Below are 24,507 nucleotides of genomic sequence, written 5' to 3'. Positions count from 1 at the left end.
TATTATTGTGGACATTTAGTCTGTATAATGTCTATTATTGTGGACATTTAGTCTGTATAATGTCTATTATTGTGGACAGAGGCAGGAAATCCAGGTGTAGATTAAAGGGTCAGCATATGTCCAGTCAGTCCAGCTGGAATTTACAAAGATTTACAATGAATACTGAACAAACAAGAACTGGAACTATGAATTATGAAAGAGCTGCAGCATCTGAAACTGACCACAATGAACATTCGACACATAAACAGAACCACAGAGAAACAGAACCACATGTAAACAGAACCACAGAGAAACAGAACCACATGTAAACAGAACCACACGTAAACAGAACCACACACAAACAGAACCACATGTAAACAGAACCACAGATAAACAGAACCACACACAAACAGAACCACAGAGAAACAGAACCACATGTAAACAGAACCACATGTAAACAGAACCACACGTAAACAGAACCACACACAAACAGAACCACAGATAAACAGAACCACAGATAAACAGAACCACAGAGAAACAGAACCACAGAGAAACAGAACCACATGTAAACAGAACCACACGTAAACAGAACCACACGTAAACAGAACCACATGTAAACAGAACCACACGTAAACAGAACCACACACAAACACAACCACAGATAAACAGAACCACATGTAAACAGAACCACACGTAAACAGAACCACAGATAAACAGAACCACATGTAAACAGAACCACACGTAAACAGAACCACACACAAACACAACCACAGATAAACAGAACCACATGTAAACAGAACCACACGTAAACAGAACCACAGAGAAACAGAACCACACGTAAACAGAACCACACGTAAACAGAACCACACGTAAACAGAACCACACACAAACAGAACCACAGATAAACAGAACCACATGTAAACAGAACCACACGTAAACAGAACCACAGAGAAACAGAACCACATGTAAACAGAACCACAGAGAAACAGAACCACATGTAAACAGAACCACACGTAAACAGAACCACACAGAAACAGAACCACATGTAAACAGAACCACAGAGAAACAGAACCACATGTAAACAGAACCACACGTAAACAGAACTACATGTAAACAGAACCACACGTAAACAGAACCACATGTAAACAGAACCACACGTAAACAGAACTACATGTAAACAGAACCACAGAGAAACAGAACCACATGTAAACAGAACCACTGTAAACAGAACCACATGTAAACAGAACCACACGTAAACAGAACTACATGTAAACAGAACCACAGAGAAACAGAACCACATGTAAACAGAACCACACGTAAACAGAACCACACGTAAACAGAACCACACGTAAACAGAACCACACGTAAACAGAACCACAGGGAAACAGAACCACAGGGAAACAGAACCACACACAAACAGAACCACACACAAACAGAACCACACGTAAACACCACACACAAACAGAACCACACACAAACAGAACCACACACAAACAGAACCACACGTAAACACCACACACAAACAGAACCACACACAAACAGAACCACACACAAACAGAACCACACGTAAACACCACACACAAACAGAACCACACACAAACAGAACCACAGAGAAACAGAACCACACGTAAACAGAACCACACACAAACAGAACCACACACAAACAGAACCACAGTGCTGCAGTTTCAGTTTGTCTTTAATGGTTTGGGATTGTCTCTCTCAACTCACCATATATATTTTATTAGTAACTTTTTATTTTTATCAGTTACTAGAAATTCCAGGTGACCCCATTTGAATTCCAGGCGACCCCATGTGGGGTCCTGACCCCAAGGTTGAAAAAACACTGCATTAGATCCTGTTCTGATCAAATTAAAGTGTGTTTAGTATTTGTGCAGATTTCTGCTATAATTCAATTCGTCCAGGAAAAAATCTTCAAAAAAAGAATCAAACAAAAAATGGCCTTTTGAACAGTATCATGATATATTGTGATATATCGTATCATGATCCTAGTGTTGTGATTTGTATCGTATCACCAGATTCTTGCCGATACACAGCCCTATTGGGGGGGGGCGCGCTACAAGTAAAAACAAATGATGGTGTTCCATTTGTGAAACTCCTGTTGATGTTATTACTTGGCGGAGCGCCTTCTGCTGACGGGTGCTTTGTTTCTGCACTTACAGTGCAGCAGAAGGCTTCAGAGCACACACTAGTGAGGATAACCCTGTTTCTGTCCTGGCCTTTGTCTTCTGTGTTCTCCTCTACAGTCTGCAGGAGTCTATTCTTAGCCACGTGCAGCGGATTGTCAAAGGGGAGGTGAGTCTGGCCATGAAGGAGCAGCAGGCGGTGGTCACCTCCAGCATCATGCAGGCCATGAGGTCAGCGGCCGGCACGCCCGTCCCCACAGCGCACCTGGACTACCAGACCCAGCAGGCCAACATCCTGCAACTACTGCAGCAGGGCCAGCTCAACCAGGCCTTCCAGCAGGTCTCACACACACACACACACACACACACACAAGAGTATGATCTGACGTCGAATACAAACACCCACATAAGGACTGTACACATGCGGCGTCCTGCAGGAGCAGAAGGTTACACCAGACTGTGCGCTGCACCTGCGACACACACACACACACACACACACACACACACACACTTATGCATAATTAGTGGTGCAGACGCTGCTTATGTTTGGACCTTAACCTGCCCTAAATACCCCACACACTTCTGGTGCCAACTGCCTTTACCCTCCCTCTGCTTCGTCCCGTGGACTCGACAGTTTCGTCTGAGTTTTTGTTGAACACAGCAGTGCCATAACTCATTTTCAGGTTCCACTTTTAGCCCAGTGTGAACTCGAGTGGGTCGGACCAGTAAAATAATAACAGAAGAGCCTGTAAATAATGACAACTCAAAGTGTTAGTGCAAAAAAACAACATTAACCCTTTCATACATGAATTATGAGAACCTTAGTCAAGATATGTGTTTTTATTCCTTTTTATGAACCTATTATTATTTTACTATTTATTTTAATGTTTTAAATCATTTTTACAGTGCAGAAACAACAACAAGGAAAAAAAAACTCACACAGTACGACAAGGGGGGGATGCTGTTCCTGATGCATTCGACTGCTTTTCTGGACCTGATCTCATATCAAGAATTAGTGTCCTTGAATCTGGTCCATTTCTCCCATCTTCACTTCAAAGTTCCCATCTTTATCCTCAGATGAAATGTTACTTTTTCCGTGGTATATATTTCCTCTATAATGTCCAGCCGTTGTTGTGGTCCAAGAGGGTCACTTTTGAACCAGTTCCTTGTGACTACCTTTTTGCAGCAAGAATTAAAATTTTAAATAAGTGTTTTCGCTTTTAATTTCATCATCAGGTATTAAACCCAGGTAGATAGTCTGGGGGTCCATTGGGATTTTATCATTTAAAATATTCTCCATTGTCTGAACAACATGGTTCCAAAACAATGAACCTATTTTTCATGGCGTTACAAAAATGTCCCCTCAGCTGGACACCATGTGTTTCATTTTTGAAGCAAAGAAACATTTAAAACCCATCATCAGAAAATGATATACTGTGTGAAAACTATGAAATAAGAACATTTTTCATGCAGCTAATCTCATATTTTCTCACATTTGAACAGACTGTGATACTATTTATTACTCACTTCATGGAGATAATATGAAAAAAAAACTTTTCATTAAGAAAACTGTTAATAACAGTCTAATAACAATTAGCTATTGATTTACACTCAAACATGTTAGTGCAGATCAGGTTCATCAAGAACAGCAAAATTATAGTCGTGGTCTGAATGTCAGTGTATGAGATGGTGCATAAGTGTGCACTGTGTTGGCTGATATGCACAGAAAACAACCAAACCATGACTATACAAGAGAACAGCTGTAGACTAAATGTCCACTGGAGTGACCACTGGAGTGACCACTATGCATGAAAGGGTTAAATTGTGAAAATATTTACATTTACCAACTATCCGAACAAAAAAGATATAAACTACCTAAAAAAAAAACCTGACATTTCTCAAGGAAAATAAATGCAATTTTAAACAATATTATGCCTCAACTTATCATTTCATTTTAAGTCTGACTGTACATATTAATAATTTAATTGTTGAAGTTTATATTGTAAATTTCCTTTGTCGTGGAGTGGTTTGTTGGATATGTGTTTGTTGTTCAGGTTAAATGATCCTTTTGCCCCCTTGGAACCTCCAGTCGTTCACGGTCCTGTTTTTCCTCCCCATGTCGTAGGCCCTGTCGGCCACAGACCTGAACCTGGTCCTGTACGTGTGCGAGACCATCGACTCCCAGCAGGTGTTCAGTCAACACCCGTGTCCTCTGAGCCAGCCCGTCCTGCTGTCGCTCATCCAGCAGCTGTCCTCCAACCTCACCACCCGCTCAGAGCTCAAAATCAGGTGAGACACTTACATCTGAAACTGTGGGTTTTCAGCTCAACAACACGAACACCTCAGAGTACGGACCCTTAAAAACTCTTATGTATGATGGGTCCAGAAATAAAGGCCTTAAAATGGATCATTAATCCTTAAATATGACACTCAAAGGTATTAAAAAAACTCACAGACATAAGTGATATCCGTATATGTGCTTTATAAAACATTAGTCATGGACAAATTGATCTGCATTTTCATTAAGTATTTTAGTGCATTTTATGAGTTCACTATACTTTTTGGGCATGTTTTAGTAATTTTAAAAAATGTTTTTAGAGTATTTTTGTGCATGTTTGTTGTATAATAACTCTATCAGTCCTTCATTGTGTTTTTTGTTTTTTTTTTTTTTTTTCTTTTTTAATCTTTTTAAATGTATTTTTGTGCATGTTGGTGTATAATAACTCCATCAGTCCTTCATGGGTGTTTGGGTTCAGGTATGAGCTTTAACAGATTGAATGTCAGTAGAACAAATATTAGTTGTGGACAAATGGATGGTTAGTGGATGTAAATATGGTTCAAACTGGTTCAACATAATAACTGAGCTCTGTTGGACTGATGTTAATGTGAATAGGAGGGCTGGAATCTGACCAAAGACGCCTTCATAAATGTCTTCCTCAAACCTGCAGATACTCGGTCATAAACACTAATGTTCAGTGTGTATTTTGTAGGTGAGTACACACTAAGGAGCCGTGCAGTTTCTTCTTCTTTTCTTCTACTTGTCAGACTTTCTGATGTGCTGCTGTGAACACGTTCGGAATTGTGTCCACACGCGGTGTCCTGCGTCACCTGATCACTAATAAAACCAAGCATTGTGTAAACTTTTGCTCCCCATCTCCTCTCCATTGTAGCTCCATTATTCCTCATCTCCCATGTGCTAAACGGTGCTAAACGCCCCCCCCCCCCCCCCCCCCCCCCCCCCATGGCTGTCTGGGGAACACAGAAGCTGTTGTGAACAGGAGTAATTTCTCGACACACTCCATCTTCCCCCCTTAATCTGCCTTTAGATCTTTCATCCTGTACTTGAATATTTCACTCACATCTCATCTTTTTTCTTATTTTCTGCTTTTTTTTTCTCACTTTGCATTTCCTTTCATTCTCCCACCTGCAGAGAAGCCACACCCCTACTCTGTTTGTGAGAGGGATCCACACAAACTATCGGCTCTGATAAATATCAGTCCGATGTTGAAAAAAAAATTACATTATTCAGATAATTACGATAATTTAAGTTTTTACCAATAAATACAGCCCATAATAGTACATCTAAATTGCTTAGATTTGTTGCGTTTCACCAGTACAGTGCACGTTGTTGCCATGGCAACTGCCATAAAAACTAAGAAGAAGAAGCGGAAGCAGAGGTGTGGATCAGTCAAAGGTTTTCAGTTCCTTAGTCTGGTACAGCTGTAAGACCCAGAGGCAGATCCAGACCCCAGAGGCAGATCCAGACCCCAGAGGCAGATCCAGACCCAGAGGCAGATCCAGACCCAGAGGCAGATCCAGACCCCAGAGGCAGATCCAGACCCCAGAGGCAGATCCAGACCCCAGAGGCAGATCCAGACCCAGAGGCAGATCCAGTGGTTGTTTTGTCTGTTTTGTTTGACAGCAGCAGAAATCGGACATTCGAAAACGCTGAACGTCCAAACAGCTGAATGTAGCTTAATGTCCCAGAACAGTGACCAATCAGCACCAAAGTAGGTGTGGACATCTGTAGCCACACACACTTTCACCTCTGCTAAACCCCACCCCCAGTTTAATGGCTGTTGTCCTCGTTCAGCCTTGTCCTTTAAATATGGACACATTCTAGAGACCGAGACTAAACGGAGCTGAATGTGTGAAAACAGAGACAGACGATCATCAGCAAATTCAGTCTGACAGAAATAGAACTGAAAACCCTGAAGCAGACCCAGGCTGTAGGTTCTGGACTATAGTCCATGTGAAGCGGACAGAGGCTGTAGGTTCTGGACTATAGTCCATGTGAAGCGGACAGAGGCTTTAGGTTCTGGACTATAGTCCATGTGAAGCGGACAGAGGCTGTAGGTTCTGGACTATAGTCCATGTGAAGCGGACAGAGGCTTTAGGTTCTGGACTATAGTCCATGTGAAGCAGACCCAGGCTGTAGGTTCTGGACTATAGTCCATGTGAAGCGGACCCAGGCTGTAGGTTCTGGACTATAGTCCATGTGAAGCGGACCCAGGCTGTAGGTTCTGGACTATAGTCCATGTGAAGCGGACAGAGGCTTTAGGTTCTGGACTATAGTCCATGTGAAGCGGACAGAGGCTGTAGGTTCTGGACTATAGTCCATGTGAAGCGGACCCAGGCTGTAGGTTCTGGACTATAGTCCATGTGAAGCAGACAGAGGCTTTAGGTTCTGAAGCAGACTTTATTGGACTATTAACGGAGTTTAACACTGACTGGAAAGAAGAAGAAAAGAACTGGAAGAATGGGAACTATTGGGGTTTGGGATCGGTTATCGGTCGTGCATAGGGCTGTGTATCGACAAGAATCTGGTGATACAATACAAATCACAATACTAGGATCACGATGTGATATATCACGATATATCATGATACTGTTAAAAAGGCATTTTTTTGTTTGTTTCTTTTTTTAAATGATTATTTCCTTGAAGAATTGAATTCCATCATAAATCTGCACAGATCCTAAACACATTTGTATTTGATCCCAACAGGATCTAATGTTCTATCACCAAATGTTCCAACTGTGTTCAAACTGAAATTGTGTTTTCCAGACATTCCAGTTTCAGATCCTGTTCAAATGTTCAGATTCTATTAGTTCACAACTAACATCAGAACAGGATTGGAGTTCAGTCCAACAAAGGAACCAACATCTGCCTCAGACAGAAAAAAGTGCTTTTAGGATGATTCAATTAACCATTATTTAATAAGTGGTAAATAATAATAAATAAGATGTATACAATAAAGAAAACCAAAAAACTAAAATGAACCTCTGCATTTGAATAAATACCTCAAAAAACTGATACGGTATTGTGAAATGAAATATATATTATAATATATATTGCAGAGCCGATATTTTCTAACAGCCCTAATCGTGCATCTGTAGTTTGTGACCGTTTCTTTTTCCCTCCAGAATCCTTCCACCTTTTCTTCCTTTTCGTCTTTTCCGCGTCACCTCGTACTGTTTCCTGTGTTGGATCCATGTCCCTTTAGTTTGGGCGTTCAGGCAGTGGACGGCCTGTGGGCGTGTGCGTTTCCATGGCAGCTGTCTGCCGCTGCCTCTACAGCCCTCTGGTGCGTCTTCGTACCATCTGGAGAGAGCGCAGGGCGTGGTTGGATCTGACAGAGCAGAGTAATGATGGGATGGATTCTGGTGGAGGAGGCACAGGCTTACAGTTTGCATACATTAATGCAGACGGTGCATTAAAGAGCTGAAGCATTTGGGCTTTTACGTCTGACGGTGTCTGTCCAAGAGCAGGTTTAGAAAGCACCAGAGCAGGGGTGGAAAAGGCACCTTCAGCCAGACCAGGAAAAGAAGAACAGAATAACATAGAAATAATGACAACTCCGAGTTTTTAGTGTAATAGAAACAATAAATGATGAAAATATTTACATTTACAAACTGTCCTGTCCCAAAAAAGATGTAAATGTATTTAAATCTTTAGATCTCTTCAGGACCCAAGGTGTGACTTCAGTCTGACTCCTCACTTGAGAGATCACAGAGGTGTTCATCCTTAATAACTACCCTCTGATCTCAATGAAGAGGAAATATTTCCAGAGGATGTAATTTTCATGTCTATCAAATCCATATGAAGACAACAGAATATCAGAATTATTGATTTGAAAAGTTACATCTATAGAAAGGGAAAGAAAAAAATCCTTCACATGCAGCTATTTCATGTCCAGACCTATTTTTGGTTTTGTAGGGAAAAAAATAAATCTTTTTTTTTTTTTAGATTAGTGACAAAATCATCTTAAATTCCAGTGAAGCCATGCTTAAGCAGAGGGTTAAATGTTTACTTTCAGAATTTTCCATTGGTTTAGCTCATTTGTTTAGTGATTTAAAAAAAAACATGTTTTTTGAGGAAAGTGAAATTCCCTACATAACCGGCACCATCGGATATTAAAATGCTTCAAAAAGCAATTCACACCAATTTTTCAGACAAAATTATTTTTATAATGATAAAAGGATGTATAAAAGGTCATAAAACTATACTGAAAATAGAAATATATGATTGAGATTTCAAATTATAGTCATGATAAGTTCTGTTATTATTCATTCTGAGAGAACTTTCCAAGGGACTGAATTTAGTTCTTACAAGAAGTTCTGTAATTTTCTTGAAAATCCTTTTTTGACACAAATTTTAATGGATTTAGAAACTTAAGATGTTCTACTATTGAACTACAAAAAGCTTGAAATCATTTTCTCAATTCTAATTTTTGGATTCAAAATCAACAGGTGCATGACTTGACCCATAACCTGAAAAAAACTGAAAAATTAGCACAATTTTAACAATATTTGGACTTTTGGAGCTGTTTCTACAGTATTCCATCTCAGCTTATTAAAACAACATACAGATCACAGTGGATCTACAAATGCACCAAACATTTAATAAGAGAATATTGGTACAATTACACTTTGGAAGTCGCCTAAACCTCCAGTAGAACGCGCCTGGATAACGGACGTAATGTCGTTGTTGAAACTGGAAAAGATCCAATTTTCTCAGAGACTCAACTGAGAAAATTTATATAACATCTCTTACTCTGATAAAACATCTATAGAAAACAGACCAGAATAGAACAGCTGGAACACTCATATTTAAGTGAATGTGGACCAATGTGTGTGTGTGGGGGGTGCTTCTTTTCTTTTTTTCTTTTTCTTTTAAGTTTTTGTTAGTTGTTTTTTTTTGGAAAATTGGACAAGCTTTTGCCTGTGCTGAGAGGATATGCATACTGAAAATGTGTCCTAATAAAAAAAAAAAAAAAAAAAAAAAAAGAATATTGGTGAAATTATACTTAATTTAATACAGACATTTCAGGTTGGGCATATTTGTTCAGGTTAGTCACATTTTATTGGTACAGGAGAGTTTGGAAATGGAAATATTTTCTGAATTTAATGTTATTTTTTGCACTAAAACAAAGACGAACATTTGCAGTTGTCATTATTTACAGACATAATGTAATATTATTTTTCCCATCAAACCCAGTAGTAAATCTGCAGTCGTTCTTTTGTGTGGGTTCTTCTGCTGTTATTATTGGACTGTAGATCAGATTGGTCTGGATGTGGAACCCACACTAACATGAGTTCCACAGCCTGGACTGTGGAATTTATACACTTTGGAAATTCATCCCAGGGGTCGGACTGGAACCTTTGGGGGGGACACATTTGGGCCCCAGGATGCAGGTTTGACAGCCCTGCACTAGAGAGAGTATCCTTTACCTCAAAAGCGGTGCTTTGAGTCACTGAATCATAATCATGTGTGTGAACCAGTGGAATATAGTAGTGTTGTTCCATACCAAGGTTATAATCATTAATGAAAACTGACCAAATGACCAAAACTAGAACTGTAAAAACATTTCTGTTAACTGAAATAAATAAAAACTAGAATTAAAAGAAAAAACCATAACTAACTGAAACTGTATTGTGTGTTTACAAAACTACAACTACAAAACTTATGGATAAAATTCCCTTCGTTTTCGTCTTTGTCAATGTCGGATTGTTACAAAACCGATATCTTTGTCTCTCTCAGTTTTCTGTGCTGTCTCCATACGACACTTTTTGCTCCGTCACTTGTGGTTTCCAGTCGTCTTCTGGTCCCCACTCTACCTGGAAACATGGAGACTAAAGCAGCAGAGTCCTGTCTGGGATTGATTTGAATAGGAGCACAGAGAAGAAGAGAAAAGAGACCACTGAACTACAACTGAACTACAACTGAACTACAACTGAACTACAACTGAACTACAACTAAACTACAACTAAACTACAACAGAACTACAACTAAACTACAACTGAACTACAACTAAACTACAACTAAACTACAACTAAACTACAACTGAACTACAACTGAACTACAACTAAACTACAACTGAACTACAACTAAACTACAACTGAACTACAACTAAACTACAACTGAACTACAACTGAACTACAACTGAACTACAACTAAACTACAACTAAACTACAACTAAACTACAACTGAACTACAACTAAACTACAACTAAACTACAACTGAACTACAACTGAACTACAACTGAACTACAACTAAGCATTTAAAAAAAAAAATTAAAACTAATAAAAACTGTCAAACCTGCTCTAAAAATGAATTAAAACGAACTGAATTAGAGAAAAAAAGTCCAAACTAAATCAAACTAAACTAGAATGAAAAATCCAGAACTATTGAACCTTGGTCCGTCCAGCTCATTCTCTGCGTTCTCAAGCCCATAGAACCTGTTCTGAGTTCCTGAAGCCGCTGAAGGTCGGTGTTTTTCAGAGTATATCGTTGAGGGTTGATAGTTTCTGTGTGTGTCCGTCCTGGGGGGGGGGCTGGCTGGGGTCCAGCTGATGGTGTGTGAACAGCTGTAACGCTGCACTGGGATCAGGTAGTTGAGCAGACACAGACGCCACCGCTCATTTGTACGGTAACGGCAGCGAAGGTGGATGAGGAGAAACAGCGGGGTGTGCGTGTGTGTGTGTCGGACACAGTCATCCTCCAGATGTTAAAGAGCAGCAGTTAAAGGCAGGACGACTGTAGTGAGAGGACAGGACGCAGGTGTGGACACCACCAGTCCATTTGTGACGCCGTCAGTTTGAGTGCAAACGGCAGGTTCACAGCAGCTGAACCCAGGACGCCATGTGACGGTCGCACCGAGGGTGGAGACGACACTACAGCCGACTCCTGCAGCCACTGAACACGTTTACACATGACCGAAAAAATACGATAACTGTTTGGAATTATTTATTTATTTATTTGCACATCATAAAACAGCAAGAGAAAATGAAAAAACAACATTCAAACAAGTACCATCATTGTGCAGGAGAGGTTAGAAGCCAAAAAAGGCAGATATGAATGCCTCCACCAAAAATGAACAATACACAGGAAAAAAGAATTAAAAATACAATATAACTGAATTAATAAACCAAAATAAAAACAAAAATGCAAATCACATTACAGATCATCAAATCAGATGATATACAGCCGTACATTTGTTCATGAATTCCGTCCTTTTCAGATGCTTTTGTCAATAATGATAAAGTAGATGTTGGTTGAAGGTGAGGTCGTAGATTATTCCACGGAGCTGGTCCACCATATTTAACAGAAAACTGACAGAAGTTCAGTAGTACTGAAGATAACATTAGCTTGAATATCATGTAGAATAACTGCAAATAACAGAGGACAACAAAGAAATTCTGGAAAACTTTGGGAAGAATATGAGTTAAGTGACCATATTTGGACATGACAACACAGGTCTGGTAAACATTCACATCAAAAACTGAGAGAAGTTTGAATTTTTTGAAAAGAGTTCTAGTAAACAGATCTGACACGTTTCCACATGACCATACAAATACAAGAACTGTTAGTTCTAGTAAACAGATCTGACACGTTTCCACATGACCATACAAATACAAGAACTGTTAGTTCTAGTAAACAGATCTGACACGTTTCCACATGACCATACAAATACGAGAACTGTTAGTTCTAGTAAACAGATCTGACACGTTTCCACATGACCATACAAATACAAGAACTGTTCGTTCTAGTAAACAGATCTGACACGTTTCCACATGACCATACAAATACCAGAACTGTTAGTTCTAGTAAACAGATCTGACACGTTTCCACATGACCATACAAATACAAAAACTGTTAGTTCTAGTAAACAGATCTTTTCCGTCATCCCTAACCAGACTATACTGTTCAGTTGTTCTTTACCTTCATGATCTTTTTCACTGTAATATGATGTTGTTATTGTCATTACTCTGTCATTGTTGTTGTGGTTTTTGGTTGGTTTATTTGTTTGATTTTCCCTTTGTTTATGTGTTGTTTTTTCTGTCCACATTGTCTTGTTAACTATCACTAATATAAAAAAAAGAAAAAAAATCTGGCACATTTACATGCACTTAAGAACAGGGTCTGAAAAAGTCTGAAAAGTCTGGACTTTACAAATCTGCATTAAACACCTTAAAAAAGTCTTTACAGGTTTTAAATTTGATTCGGCAGGTGTTCAGTCATGTTCCATAAACCTGTTCAAACATTCTACCTGGAAACATGGAGACTAAAGCAGCAGAGTCCTGTCTGGGATTGATTTGAATAGGAGCACAGAGAAGAAGAGAAAAGAGACCACTGAACTACAACTGAACTACAACTGAACTACAACTGAACTACAACTGAACTACAACTGAACTACAACTGAACTACAACTAAACTACAACTGAACTACAACTAAACTACAACTAAACTACAACTGAACTACAACTGAACTACAACTAAACTACAACTGAACTACAACTAAACTACAACTAAACTAAACTACAACTAAAACTAAACTACAACTGAACTACAACTAAACTACAACTGAACTACAACTAAACTACAACTAAACTACAACTGAACTACAACTGAACTACAACTGAACTAAACTACAACTAAAACTAAACTACAACTAAACTACAGCTAAACTAAACTACAACTGAACTACAACTGAACAACTAAACTACAACTGAACTACAACTAAACTACAACTAAACTACAACTAAAACTGAACTACAACTGAACTACAACTAAACTACAACTGAACTACAACTAAACTACAACTAAACTAAACTACAACTAAAACTAAACTACAACTGAACTAAAACTAAACTACAACTGAACTACAACTAAACTACAACTAAAACTAAAGTACAACTGAACTACAACTAAACTACAGCTAAACTACAACTAAACTACAACTACAACTGAACTACAACTGAACTACAACTGAACAACTAAACTACAACTGAACTACAACTAAACTACAACTAAACTACAGCCAAACTACAACTAAACTAAACTACAACTAAACTACAACTAAACTACTGCTGAACTAAAACTAAACTACAACTGAACTACAACTGAACTACAACTGAACAACTAAACTACAACTGAACTACAACTAAACTACAACTAAACTACAGCCAAACTACAACTAAACTAAACTACAACTAAACTACAACTAAACTACTGCTGAACTAAAACTAAACTACAACTGAACTACAACTAAACTACTACTGAACTACAACTAAACTACTACTGAACTACAACTGAACTACAACTAAACTACTACTGAACTAAAACTAAACTACAACTGAACTACAACTAAACTACAACTGAGCTACAACTAAACTACTACTGAACTACAACTGAACTACAACTAAACTACTACTGAACTAAAACTAAACTAAAACTAAACTACAACTGAACTACAACTGAACTACTACTGAACTACAACTAAACTACTACTGAACTACAACTAAACTACAACTGAACTACAACTAAACTACAACTGAACTACTACTGAACTAAAACTAAACTAAAACTAAACTAAAACTAAACTACTACTGAACTACAACTGAACTACAACTAAACTACAACTAAACTACAACTAAACTACAACTGAACTACAACTAAACTACTACTAAACTACAACTAAACTACAACTAAGCATTTAGAGAACTAGAAAAGCACTCAGAGCGATGACTTCCTCCTTGGCAGCTCAGTCTCCCATGCTGTGATCGACTACAAATAATACCTAATGAAAATCACTTTTTGGGAAATGTCAGTTTTCTCCTGGATCTACCTCCACAGCTGTTGAAAACACTTCAGATTTCACTGTCATGGCTGTATTTGGGGGTTTGTCACATGTCAATACCATCATTTATTCCCTTGTTAGGATGAAATTTCCAAAACTCCACTATTTTTTCCTGTTCTGGATCATGGTATCCAGAATTTTGTGAGGATCCAGATCAATCTTCAACATCTTGTCAAACCTGTTGGGAACTTATTTTGTATTTTTTTTACCAAGCACTCTGACTGTTCACTGGGGGGTTCCACATACATCTGTTGAAAGTATCCCCATCTCCCAAAGATAAAGAATCCTTTGAAAAATTCCTGGATCCAGACGGTGATCTGGATCATTCCCAAAATCTAATCATTTGTTACTCATCCCATTTCAGACATTTCCTGAAAATTTCATCAAAATCTGTCCATAACTTTTTGTGATGTTGCTCACAAACAAACAAACAAACAAACAAACAAACAAACAAACCCTGTTAAAAACAGAACCCCTTTGGTGGAGGTAAAAATGTATCAGCTCCAATGTGTTCACAGCTCTTCTGTGTCTGTGTTCATATTAAATCAGTCTCAGTGAATCCAAAGGAACTTTGTGTTGGTAAATGACAGTTGTTCAAATGGACAGGATTTCAGTTCTGTTCAACATGTTGATGCTCATATGAACTATGTTTTCAGCTCCAAAATGAACCATTTCAGCACAATTAATGCTATATTTTCATGTCACAAATGGACAAGTTCTATTTGAACTGAACTGAGCTGAAAAACAAATCTTCTCTTCTTTTGGATTCCCCAGTTTTTCTTCCCAGATTCTCTCCTCCATATCACATGTTTTATTTGTACAGGTTCAATCTGGAGTATGGTGCTGATCCATCCTGCTTCTGTTCCACCAATACATACATGAAGAATGGCACACAGCACTGTTTACATCAGCAGTTTTACAATAAGAAGCATTTTTAGACACAAAGAACAATTCTAGATTGTTCTTTCCTCTTTAGTCTGATGCTAAACTATCCAATAAATAATAGTGCTCCTAGTTTTTGCACAGGGATCATTAGTGTAAACGCTGACATGGCTGCAGAGCATCAGTATGATGGGATCCACAACAACCATGTCACATCCGTCCACTGACACATTTAGTGTTTTTGTGTCAGCTGGGACTGTTTTAGATCCACAATACCAACATTTATGAAGAAGAGCACAATTAGCAATAGGAAGTCTAGAAGTTTATTCCTAATAAAGTACTGGGACTGACCAGAGCATCATGGGTAATGTCACGTCCGTCCACCAGCAAAAGTTTTCACATCCACGTGCTATTCCAAATCCAATATTTATGAAAATAGAGCTTCCACTGTCAGAGAATATCAGTAGTCTGTGCACAGATGGATTAGCATTATTTACACACACTTCTATGACTGTAGGACAACTGTTCTGGACACAAATGGACACTCATGTGACCCCCGAAGGACATTTGAGCTGGTAAACTAATAAAAACCATCAAACCTGCTCTAAAAACAAATTCAAACTGAACTAGAGTGAAAAGTCCAAACCTGTTCTAGCCTTGGTCTCTGATGTGGGTCCGTCTGTTCTTCTGTCCTGGTCCACAGTTACCTGGAGGACGCTCTGATGAACCTGGACCACGGGGACCCCCTGACCAGAGACCACATGGCGTCGGTGCTGGCCCAGGTGCGGCCTAAGCTGTTCTCCTTCCTGCAGCAGGACCCCCACAGCCCCCTGAGCAAGAGGGCGCGGCGCCTCATGATGATGCTGCAGGGACTGGTCAACCACTAGACCCACGCACGGCGGCCGCTCCGGTGCTGGAGGGAGGGGGAGGAGCCTAACAAGCACCGGGACGCATTTCCAGATGGGGGGGGGGGGGGGGGGGGGGCACTTTGGAGGCGGAGGGAAACGAAGGATCATGTGACTCCGAGGCCTGGATGTGAAAACGCAGCGTCTGCCATCAGTAGAAGAGTCCCGTTCACAGCGGCTCCGACCGCACCGCCACAGGAGTCCCAGCTCAGACACGTTTGCGTTCTTCATCAGACCTTCGATGCAGGACGAGAATCAGATGATTTGTGTTAAAGACAGACTTTTGTGGGGTTTGTTTTTTTTTGTTACTGCTGCTTTTTCTGCTCGTTTCATCCTTTTGTTCAAAACCGACGAGCAGAAAAGACACGAGGCCGGGACACGTCCGCTCGTCAATTTACGACACGAAACCCGAAACCGACTCCGTTTATGACTCGACGTCACCTGAAAACTCCCACTGACGTCCCACCACTGGCGCCGTTTTTCTTTCCTTCTGCCGTTCTGTCATTCAGATGGACTTCGGTTTTCGACTTCGGAATCGGACGAGCGAACCACCTCGAACGTCGCCGCTTTGTGTTTTGCGGCGGGTTCGGACGTCGACTTTTCAGACCGACATCTTCAGCAGGAATCCAGATTAAGAAGAAAAAGAAGAAAAAAAAACACCAAACAAACAAACACCTGAGAACAACGAAACCTGGCAACGGACAGTTATGCGCCGGCGCCCACGTTTCCCTTCAGTTATTTCTTAATAAGTCGGGGACGTTCCACCCAAAAGAAACCACAGCTGCGTCTGGCTTTGTGAATCTGGCGTCTCATCGTTACTCGTCCCTCGTTCCGTGGAAGTTTTCCTGAGGACGACGAAAGAAAGCGAGAAAGACAGAACGAGGCAGAAATGCCAGGTTCCACCTGTTCGCCCCGGCAGCCGTCCGTCCAGCTCAGTCCTGTAAATGAAGCGCACCATCCCTGCGTCTCCTCCCCTTTTTTTCTACACATTTAGCGTTTGTAAGACTTGTATTCTTTAACAGGTGTCAGACTAGTTTGAATGCATCCTCATCAGAATAATAATAATTATAATAATAACAATAATAATAATAATGTTCGTAATTAAACCCACTTCCTTGAACCTCCTTGTTCGGGACGACGCCGTTGGACCTTTTTCCATCAGGATGTTCCAGATCCTGTTTGAACTCAGCGTGCAGTTCCTCCTCACAGGCTCTAGGGGGCAGCGCTCAGTCACACTCTGCCCATCATTTCCCATCCTGCTTTGCTTCTTCTCACAGGCTGAACTCATTCCCACTCCTGCAGCAGCTGTGTCCAACACCAGCACATGCACCTCTACTTCATGTTTAAGGTCCTGTGGTTCCAGACCCGGTTCCAGACCCGGTTCTGGACCTGGTTCCAGACCCGGTTCCAGACCCGGTTCTGGACCTGGTTCCAGACCCGGTTCCAGACCTGGTTCCAGACCTGGTTCCGGACCTGGTTCCAGACCCGGTTCCAGACCTGATTCCGGTCCAGGGTGGTCCCAGGTGGAGCTGCTGGACCCCCCCCCCCCCCCCCCCCCAGTCTGTTCATGCGTTCTGTGTTTAGACTCGGTCAGATTCAGATTCGTCTAGAAGTGCCTTATCGTATTTGACCTGATTTACTGGGACTGTGGATCCTGTTCAGACCTTAGACTAAACTCCTGTTCAGACTTTAGACTAAACTCCTGTTCAGACCTTAGACTAAACTCCTGTTCAGACCTTAGACTAAACTCCTGTTCAGACTTTAGACTAAACTCCTGTTCAGACTTTAGACTAAACTCCTGTTCAGACCTTAGACTAAACTCCTGTTCAGACTTTAGACTAAACTCCTGTTCAGACCTTAGACTAAACTCCTGTTCAGACCTTAGACTAAACTCCTGTTCAGACCTTAGACTAAACTCCTGTTCAGACCTTAGACTAAACTCCTGTTCAGACCTTAGACTAAACTCCTGTTCAGACCTTAGACTAAACTCCTGTTCAGACGTTAGACTAAACTCCTGTTCAGACCTTAGACTAAACTCCTGTTCAGACCTTAGACTAAACTCCTGTTCAGACTTTAGACTAAACTCCTGTTCAGACTTTAGACTAAACTCCTGTTCAGACCTTAGACTAAACTCCTGTTCAGACTTTAGACTAAACTCCTGTTCAGACCTTAGACTAAACTCCTGTTCAGACCTTAGACTAAACTCCTGTTCAGACCTTAGACTAAACTCCTGTTCAGACCTTAGACTAAACTCCTGTTCAGACCTTAGACTAAACTCCTGTTCAGACCTTAGACTAAACTCCTGTTCAGACGTTAGACTAAACTCCTGTTCAGACTTTAGACTAAACTCCTGTTCAGACCTTAGACTAAACTCCTGTTCAGACCTTAGACTAAACTCCTGTTCAGACGTTAGACTAAACTCCTGTTCAGACTTTAGACTAAACTCCTGTTCAGACCTTAGACTAAACTCCTGTTCAGACGTTAGACTAAACTCCTGTTCAGACTTTAGACTAAACTCCTGTTCAGACCTTAGACTAAACTCCTGTTCAGACCTTAGACTAAACTCCTGTTCAGACTTTAGACTAAACTCCTGTTCAGACCTTAGACTAAACTCCTGTTCAGACCTTAGACTAAACTCCTGTTCAGACCTTAGACTAAACTCCTGTTCAGACCTTAGACTAAACTCCTGTTCAGACCTTAGACTAAACTCCTGTTCAGACGTTAGACTAAACTCCTGTTCAGACTTTAGACTAAACTCCTGTTCAGACCTTAGACTAAACTCCTGTTCAGACGTTAGACTAAACTCCTGTTCAGACTTTAGACTAAACTCCTGTTCAGACCTTAGACTAAACTCCTGTTCAGACCTTAGACTAAACTCCTGTTCAGACCTTAGACTAAACTCCTGTTCAGACTTAGACTAAACTCCTGTTCAGACCTTAGACTAAACTCCTGTTCAGACCTTAGACTAAACTCCTGTTCAGACCTTAGACTAAACTCCTGTTCAGACCTTAGACTAAACTCCTGTTCAGACCTTAGACTAAACTCCTGTTCAGACCTTAGACTAAACTCCTGTTCAGACCTTAGACTAAAACTCCTGTTCAGACTTTAGACTAAACTCCTGTTCAGACCTTAGACTAAACTCCTGTTCAGACCTTAGACTAAACTCCTGTTCAGACTTTAGACTAAACTCCTGTTCAGACCTTAGACTAAACTCCTGTTCAGACTTTAGACTAAACTCCTGTTCAGACCTTAGACTAAACTCCTGTTCAGACTTTAGACTAAACTCCTGTTCAGACCTTAGACTAAACTCCTGTTCAGACCTTAGACTAAACTCCTGTTCAGACCTTAGACTAAACTCCTGTTCAGACCTTAGACTAAACTCCTGTTCAGACCTTAGACTAAACTCCTGTTCAGACCTTAGACTAAACTCCTGTTCAGACTTTAGACTAAACTCCTGTTCAGACGTTAGACTAAACTCCTGTTCAGACTTTAGACTAAACTCCTGTTCAGACCTTAGACTAAACTCCTGTTCAGACCTTAGACTAAACTCCTGTTCAGACTTTAGACTAAACTCCTGTTCAGACCTTAGACTAAACTCCTGTTCAGACCTTAGACTAAACTCCTGTTCAGACCTTAGACTAAACTCCTGTTCAGACCTTAGACTAAACTCCTGTTCAGACCTTAGACTAAACTCCTGTTCAGACCTTAGACTAAACTCCTGTTCAGACCTTAGACTAAACTCCTGTTCAGACGTTAGACTAAACTCCTGTTCAGACCTTAGACTAAACTCCTGTTCAGACCTTAGACTAAACTCCTGTTCAGACCTTAGACTAAACTCCTGTTCAGACCTTAGACTAAACTCCTGTTCAGACGTTAGACTAAACTCCTGTTCAGACCTTAGACTAAACTCCTGTTCAGACTTTAGACTAAACTCCTGTTCAGACCTTAGACTAAACTCCTGTTCAGACTTTAGACTAAACTCCTGTTCAGACCTTAGACTAAACTCCTGTTCAGACCTTAGACTAAACTCCTGTTCAGACTTTAGACTAAACTCCTGTTCAGACTTTAGACTAAACTCCTGTTCAGACCTTAGACTAAACTCCTGTTCAGACCTTAGACTAAACTCCTGTTCAGACCTTAGACTAAACTCCTGTTCAGACGTTAGACTAAACTCCTGTTGGGACTTTTCCTGCTGGTTTTGCCGGTTCCTCTTCTACCAGCTCTCGTCCTTTTGTTTTGTTCTGTTTGGTTTCATTGTCATTAAAGTGTAATTAGCGGTTGGATGTAAAGTGACATTAAAGCGGCTCAGAGGAGGAACTGTGGGTCTGGAAAGAAATCTGCTTTTGGACGCAGGTTCTGAGGGTTGGGGGGGTGGTGGTGGGGGGGCAGTTCAGCCCAGGTTCTGGTTGTGGTTCTGGTTGTGGTTGTGGGTGACAAACGCAGCTGAAGCTCATGTCTCTGTTTTTCTTTGTCCGTTCCCCTCGGCTCGGACGGTTCTGTTGTATCTTTTACAGTTTCTTTTACCCTTAAACATTTTGGAATAAAAAAAAAAAAGACTCATTCAATTAATTGTGTCGTGGTTTTGTTCAAGGACGGAGGTGGTTCTGTCAGGTCCAAATACATGTGTAGGTTTAACCCTTAAAGACCCAAACGTCCACCTTTAACCCTTAAGACGTCCACCTTTAACCCTTAAGACGTCCACCTTTAACCCTTACAGACATGAACATCTACATAATCAGTGAATTAAATATAGAAAAATACCTGATTTTCACTGAAACAATGCAAAACACAAAAGATATTAGTTTAGTTGATTTTAGACCCAAACATAATACAAAACAGGAAGAAAAAGACAAAAAAAGAAAAGCTACACATTTATTTACACTAAATGCTGATAAATCACTATATAAAGGGTAAAGTTAGAGGAGCCAACCCTGTAAACTGCCACAGAAGTAACACTGGGTCTGTTCGTGTCTGCTGATGAAGACTGAGCCGTTCCTTCAGGAAACAGGAGAAAATGAAACTGCAGAACTACAGCGGGTCAGCAGTCGTGGCCAACAGTTGGAAATACTGAAATGTCCCATTTATTACCGATCATAACTCTATCATAGAAATGTTCCAAGTGTTGGCCAATTTTACCAAAAATAATTGCATGATCAAATAAAGATGGTGAAGAATTGAATCAACTCAATTTCTTCACATATTAAAGGATGATTTTTGATCCTGAGTGAAAAATTAAGAACCAAAGGGATGAATATTAGTACTTTTACACTTTTATTAAAAATCAGAACATGACAAATATTAACAGAAATATAGAAATGGAGCATTCATAATATTAATAATAGTGATAATGATCATTTTAGTGACGTCAGAGCTGGATTCTCACAAAAATACATCATGTATATGTTCCAAGTGTTAGTCAGTACCTGCAGAATATTTGAAGATTAAAAGCGGATTTTTGGTCCTGAGAGAAAAGTGAAGAACCAAAGGGATGAGTGTGAGTCCTTTTACTGACTCAACTTCTTATCTCATAATTCTGACTTTTAGATCTCATAATTTCCACCTTTTATCAGAATGTAGACTCCTCCTTCAGAGTCTCCCAGTGGTGGACAGGCTGCTTCTGTCCGGGTCCTCTGGTCATACCGGAGCTGTTCAGTCCGTGTGGAAACAAAAGCCTGGGCAACTGGCCGAGTTTGATCACATGTGGACATTCCACTGTGTTCCTCCTGCTGAACTGCTGCTGTTATGTTCTTGTCGTAGACATTGTTTGTTACTCGACTTCATTCAATAAAGATTTAATTAAAAAAAAAAGAAAAAAAAAAAAGGTCATAACAGATTTAAAAAAATAAAAATAAAAAAATCCAGATGATGTTTCTGCGACAGAGGAGACACTTCTGAGGGGGTCCCACCGGATCCACCGGATCCACCGGACCCTGGTTCAACAGCGGGACTCTCTTCGCTGCTGTGGACCGCCCCCCCCCCCCCCCACCCCCTTCCGTAGTGGAGCAGAGGAGCGCACCGAAGATCCTCCTCAGACCAGGAGAGAGTGTGAGCGAGAGCAGAGAGAGAGAGAGAGAGAGAGAACAGAGAGAGAGAGAGTGTGAGCGAGAGAGAGAGAACAGAGAGAGAGAGAGAGAGAGAGAGAGAGAGAGTGTGAGCGAGAGAGAGAGAGAGAGAGAGAGAGAGAGAGAGAACAGAGAGAAGGGAGGAACTGAGCTCGTCCTGGTTCTGGTTCTGGTTCTGGGTCTGGACTAGTTGTGCAGCAGTTTCTCCTCCACCCTCAGCGGACCTCCACCATGCCCTCCCTGCTGAACTCCGCCTGCCTGCTCTTCTGTCCTGTTGCTCTGCTGCTCAGTGAGTTACGCGCTTTTTTCATCCGAGAAGTTGTGCGTGTGTGAGGGTGCGTGTGTGTGTGTGTGTGTGTGTGTGCGTGTGTGTGTGTGTGTGTGCGTGTGTGTGTGTGTGTGTGTGGGTTGGGGGTTCGGTATTCTTTCGGCTCTGGAACACTAAAGCGGATCCGCGGCTGCTCGTGCATGTGTGCGGCTGTGCTTCGGTTCTTCTGCTTCAGTCCTTGGACTCTGAACCTGCTTCAGAGTTTTCCCCATCATCTGCGGAAGTTGAACTGAACTGGAACATCTGAAACACACACTTGAAACACACATCTGAAACACACACTTGAAACACACATCTGAAACACACACCTGAAACATCTGAAACACACACCTGAAACACACACCTGAAACATCTGAAACACACACCTGAAACATCTGAAACACACACCTGAAACATCTGAAACACACACCTGAAACACACACCTGAAACACACACCTGAAACATCTGAAACACACACCTGAAACATCTGAAACACACATCTGAAACACACACCTGAAACATCTGAAACACACATCTGAAACACAAACCTGAAACACACACCTGAAACATCTGAAACACACACCTGAAACACAAACCTGAAACACACACCTGAAACATCTGAAACACACACCTGAAACATCTGAAACACACACCTGAAACACACACTTGAAACATCTGAAACACACACCTGAAACATCTGAAACACACATCTGAAACATCTGAAACACACACCTGAAACAAATAAAACATATGAAACATCCACAGGAGGATGAAAGTCCAAGCTGAAGAGTTTAGAGACTGAAGGTGGATGCAGTAGGTGGTGGATGCAGTAGGTGGTGGATGCAGTAGGAGGTGGATGCAGTAGGAGGATACAGTAGGAGGTGGATGCAGTAGGTGGTGGATGCAGTAGGAGGATACAGTAGGAGGTGGATGCAGTAGGAGGATGCAGTAGGAGGTGGATGCAGTAGGTGGTGGATGCAGTAGGAGGTGGATGCAGTAGGAGGTGGATGCAGTAGGAGGATGCAGTAGGAGGTGGATGCAGTAAGTGGATGCAGTAGGAGGATGCAGTAGGTGGTGGATGCAGTAGGTGGTGGATGCAGTAGGAGGATGCAGTAGGTGGTGGATGCAGTAGGAGGTGGATGCAGTAGGTGGTGGATGCAGTAGGAGGTGGATGCAGTAGGTGGTGGATGCAGTAGGAGGATGCAGTAGGAGGTGGATGCAGTAGGTGGATGCAGTAGGAGGTGGATGCAGTAGGAGGATGCAGTAGGTGGTGGATGCAGTAGGAGGATGCAGTAGGAGGTGGATGCAGTAGGAGGTGGATGCAGTAGGTGGTGGATGCAGTAGGTGGTGGATGCAGTAGGAGGATGCAGTAGGTGGTGGATGCAGTAGGAGGTGGATGCAGTAGGTGGTGGATGCAGTAGGAGGATGCAGTAGGAGGTGGATGCAGTAGGTGGTGGATGCAGTAGGAGGTGGATGCAGTAGGAGGATACAGTAGGAGGTGGATGCAGTAGGTGGTGGATGCAGTAGGAGGATACAGTAGGTGGTGGATGCAGTAGGAGGATGCAGTAGGAGGTGGATGCAGTAGGTGGTGGATGCAGTAGGAGGTGGATGCAGTAGGAGGTGGATTGCAGTAGGAGGATGCAGTAGGAGGTGGATGCAGTAAGTGGATGCAGTAGGAGGATGCAGTAGGTGGTGGATGCAGTAGGTGGTGGATGCAGTAGGAGGATGCAGTAGTGTGGTGGATGCAGTAGGAGGTGGATGCAGTAGTGGTGGTGGATGCAGTAGGAGGTGGATGCAGTAGGTGGTGGATGCAGTAGGAGGATGCAGTAGAGGTGTGGATGCAGTAGGTGGATGCAGTAGGAGGTGGATGCAGTAGGAGGATGCAGTAGGTGGTGGATGCAGTAGGAGGAATGCAGTAGGAGGTGGAGGCAGTAGGAGGTGGATGCAGTAGGTGGTGGATGCAGTAGGTGGTGGATGCAGTAGGAGGATGCAGTAGGTGGTGGATGCAGTAGGAGGTGGATGCAGTAGGTGGTGGATGCAGTAGGAGGATGCAGTAGGAGGTGGATGCAGTAGGAGGTGGATGCAGTA

The 24,507-nt window shown here is 41.4% G+C and overlaps 1 protein-coding gene across 7 annotated transcripts in view; it reads left to right on the top strand.

Annotated features, from left to right (window-relative positions):
* Positions 1 to 17,125, top strand: part of edc4 (enhancer of mRNA decapping 4) — a 79,098-nt gene extending 61,973 nt beyond the window's left edge. For all 7 annotated transcript variants that reach the window (XM_030135876.1, XM_030135878.1, XM_030135872.1 and 4 more), the window contains exons 28-30: positions 2,244 to 2,463; positions 4,249 to 4,412; positions 15,849 to 17,125. In XM_030135876.1, coding sequence (XP_029991736.1) covers positions 2,244 to 2,463; positions 4,249 to 4,412; positions 15,849 to 16,032 — 568 coding nt within the window. In that variant the 3' untranslated portion in view covers positions 16,033 to 17,125. The remainder of the gene's footprint in view (positions 1 to 2,243; positions 2,464 to 4,248; positions 4,413 to 15,848) is intronic.
* Positions 17,126 to 24,507: the final 7,382 nt, after the last annotated feature.

This window comes from Sphaeramia orbicularis, chromosome 6 (genome assembly GCF_902148855.1).
Source record: "Sphaeramia orbicularis chromosome 6, fSphaOr1.1, whole genome shotgun sequence".
NCBI lineage: Eukaryota > Metazoa > Chordata > Actinopteri > Kurtiformes > Apogonidae > Sphaeramia > Sphaeramia orbicularis.
This window is presented reverse-complemented; position numbering and strand designations above follow the sequence as displayed.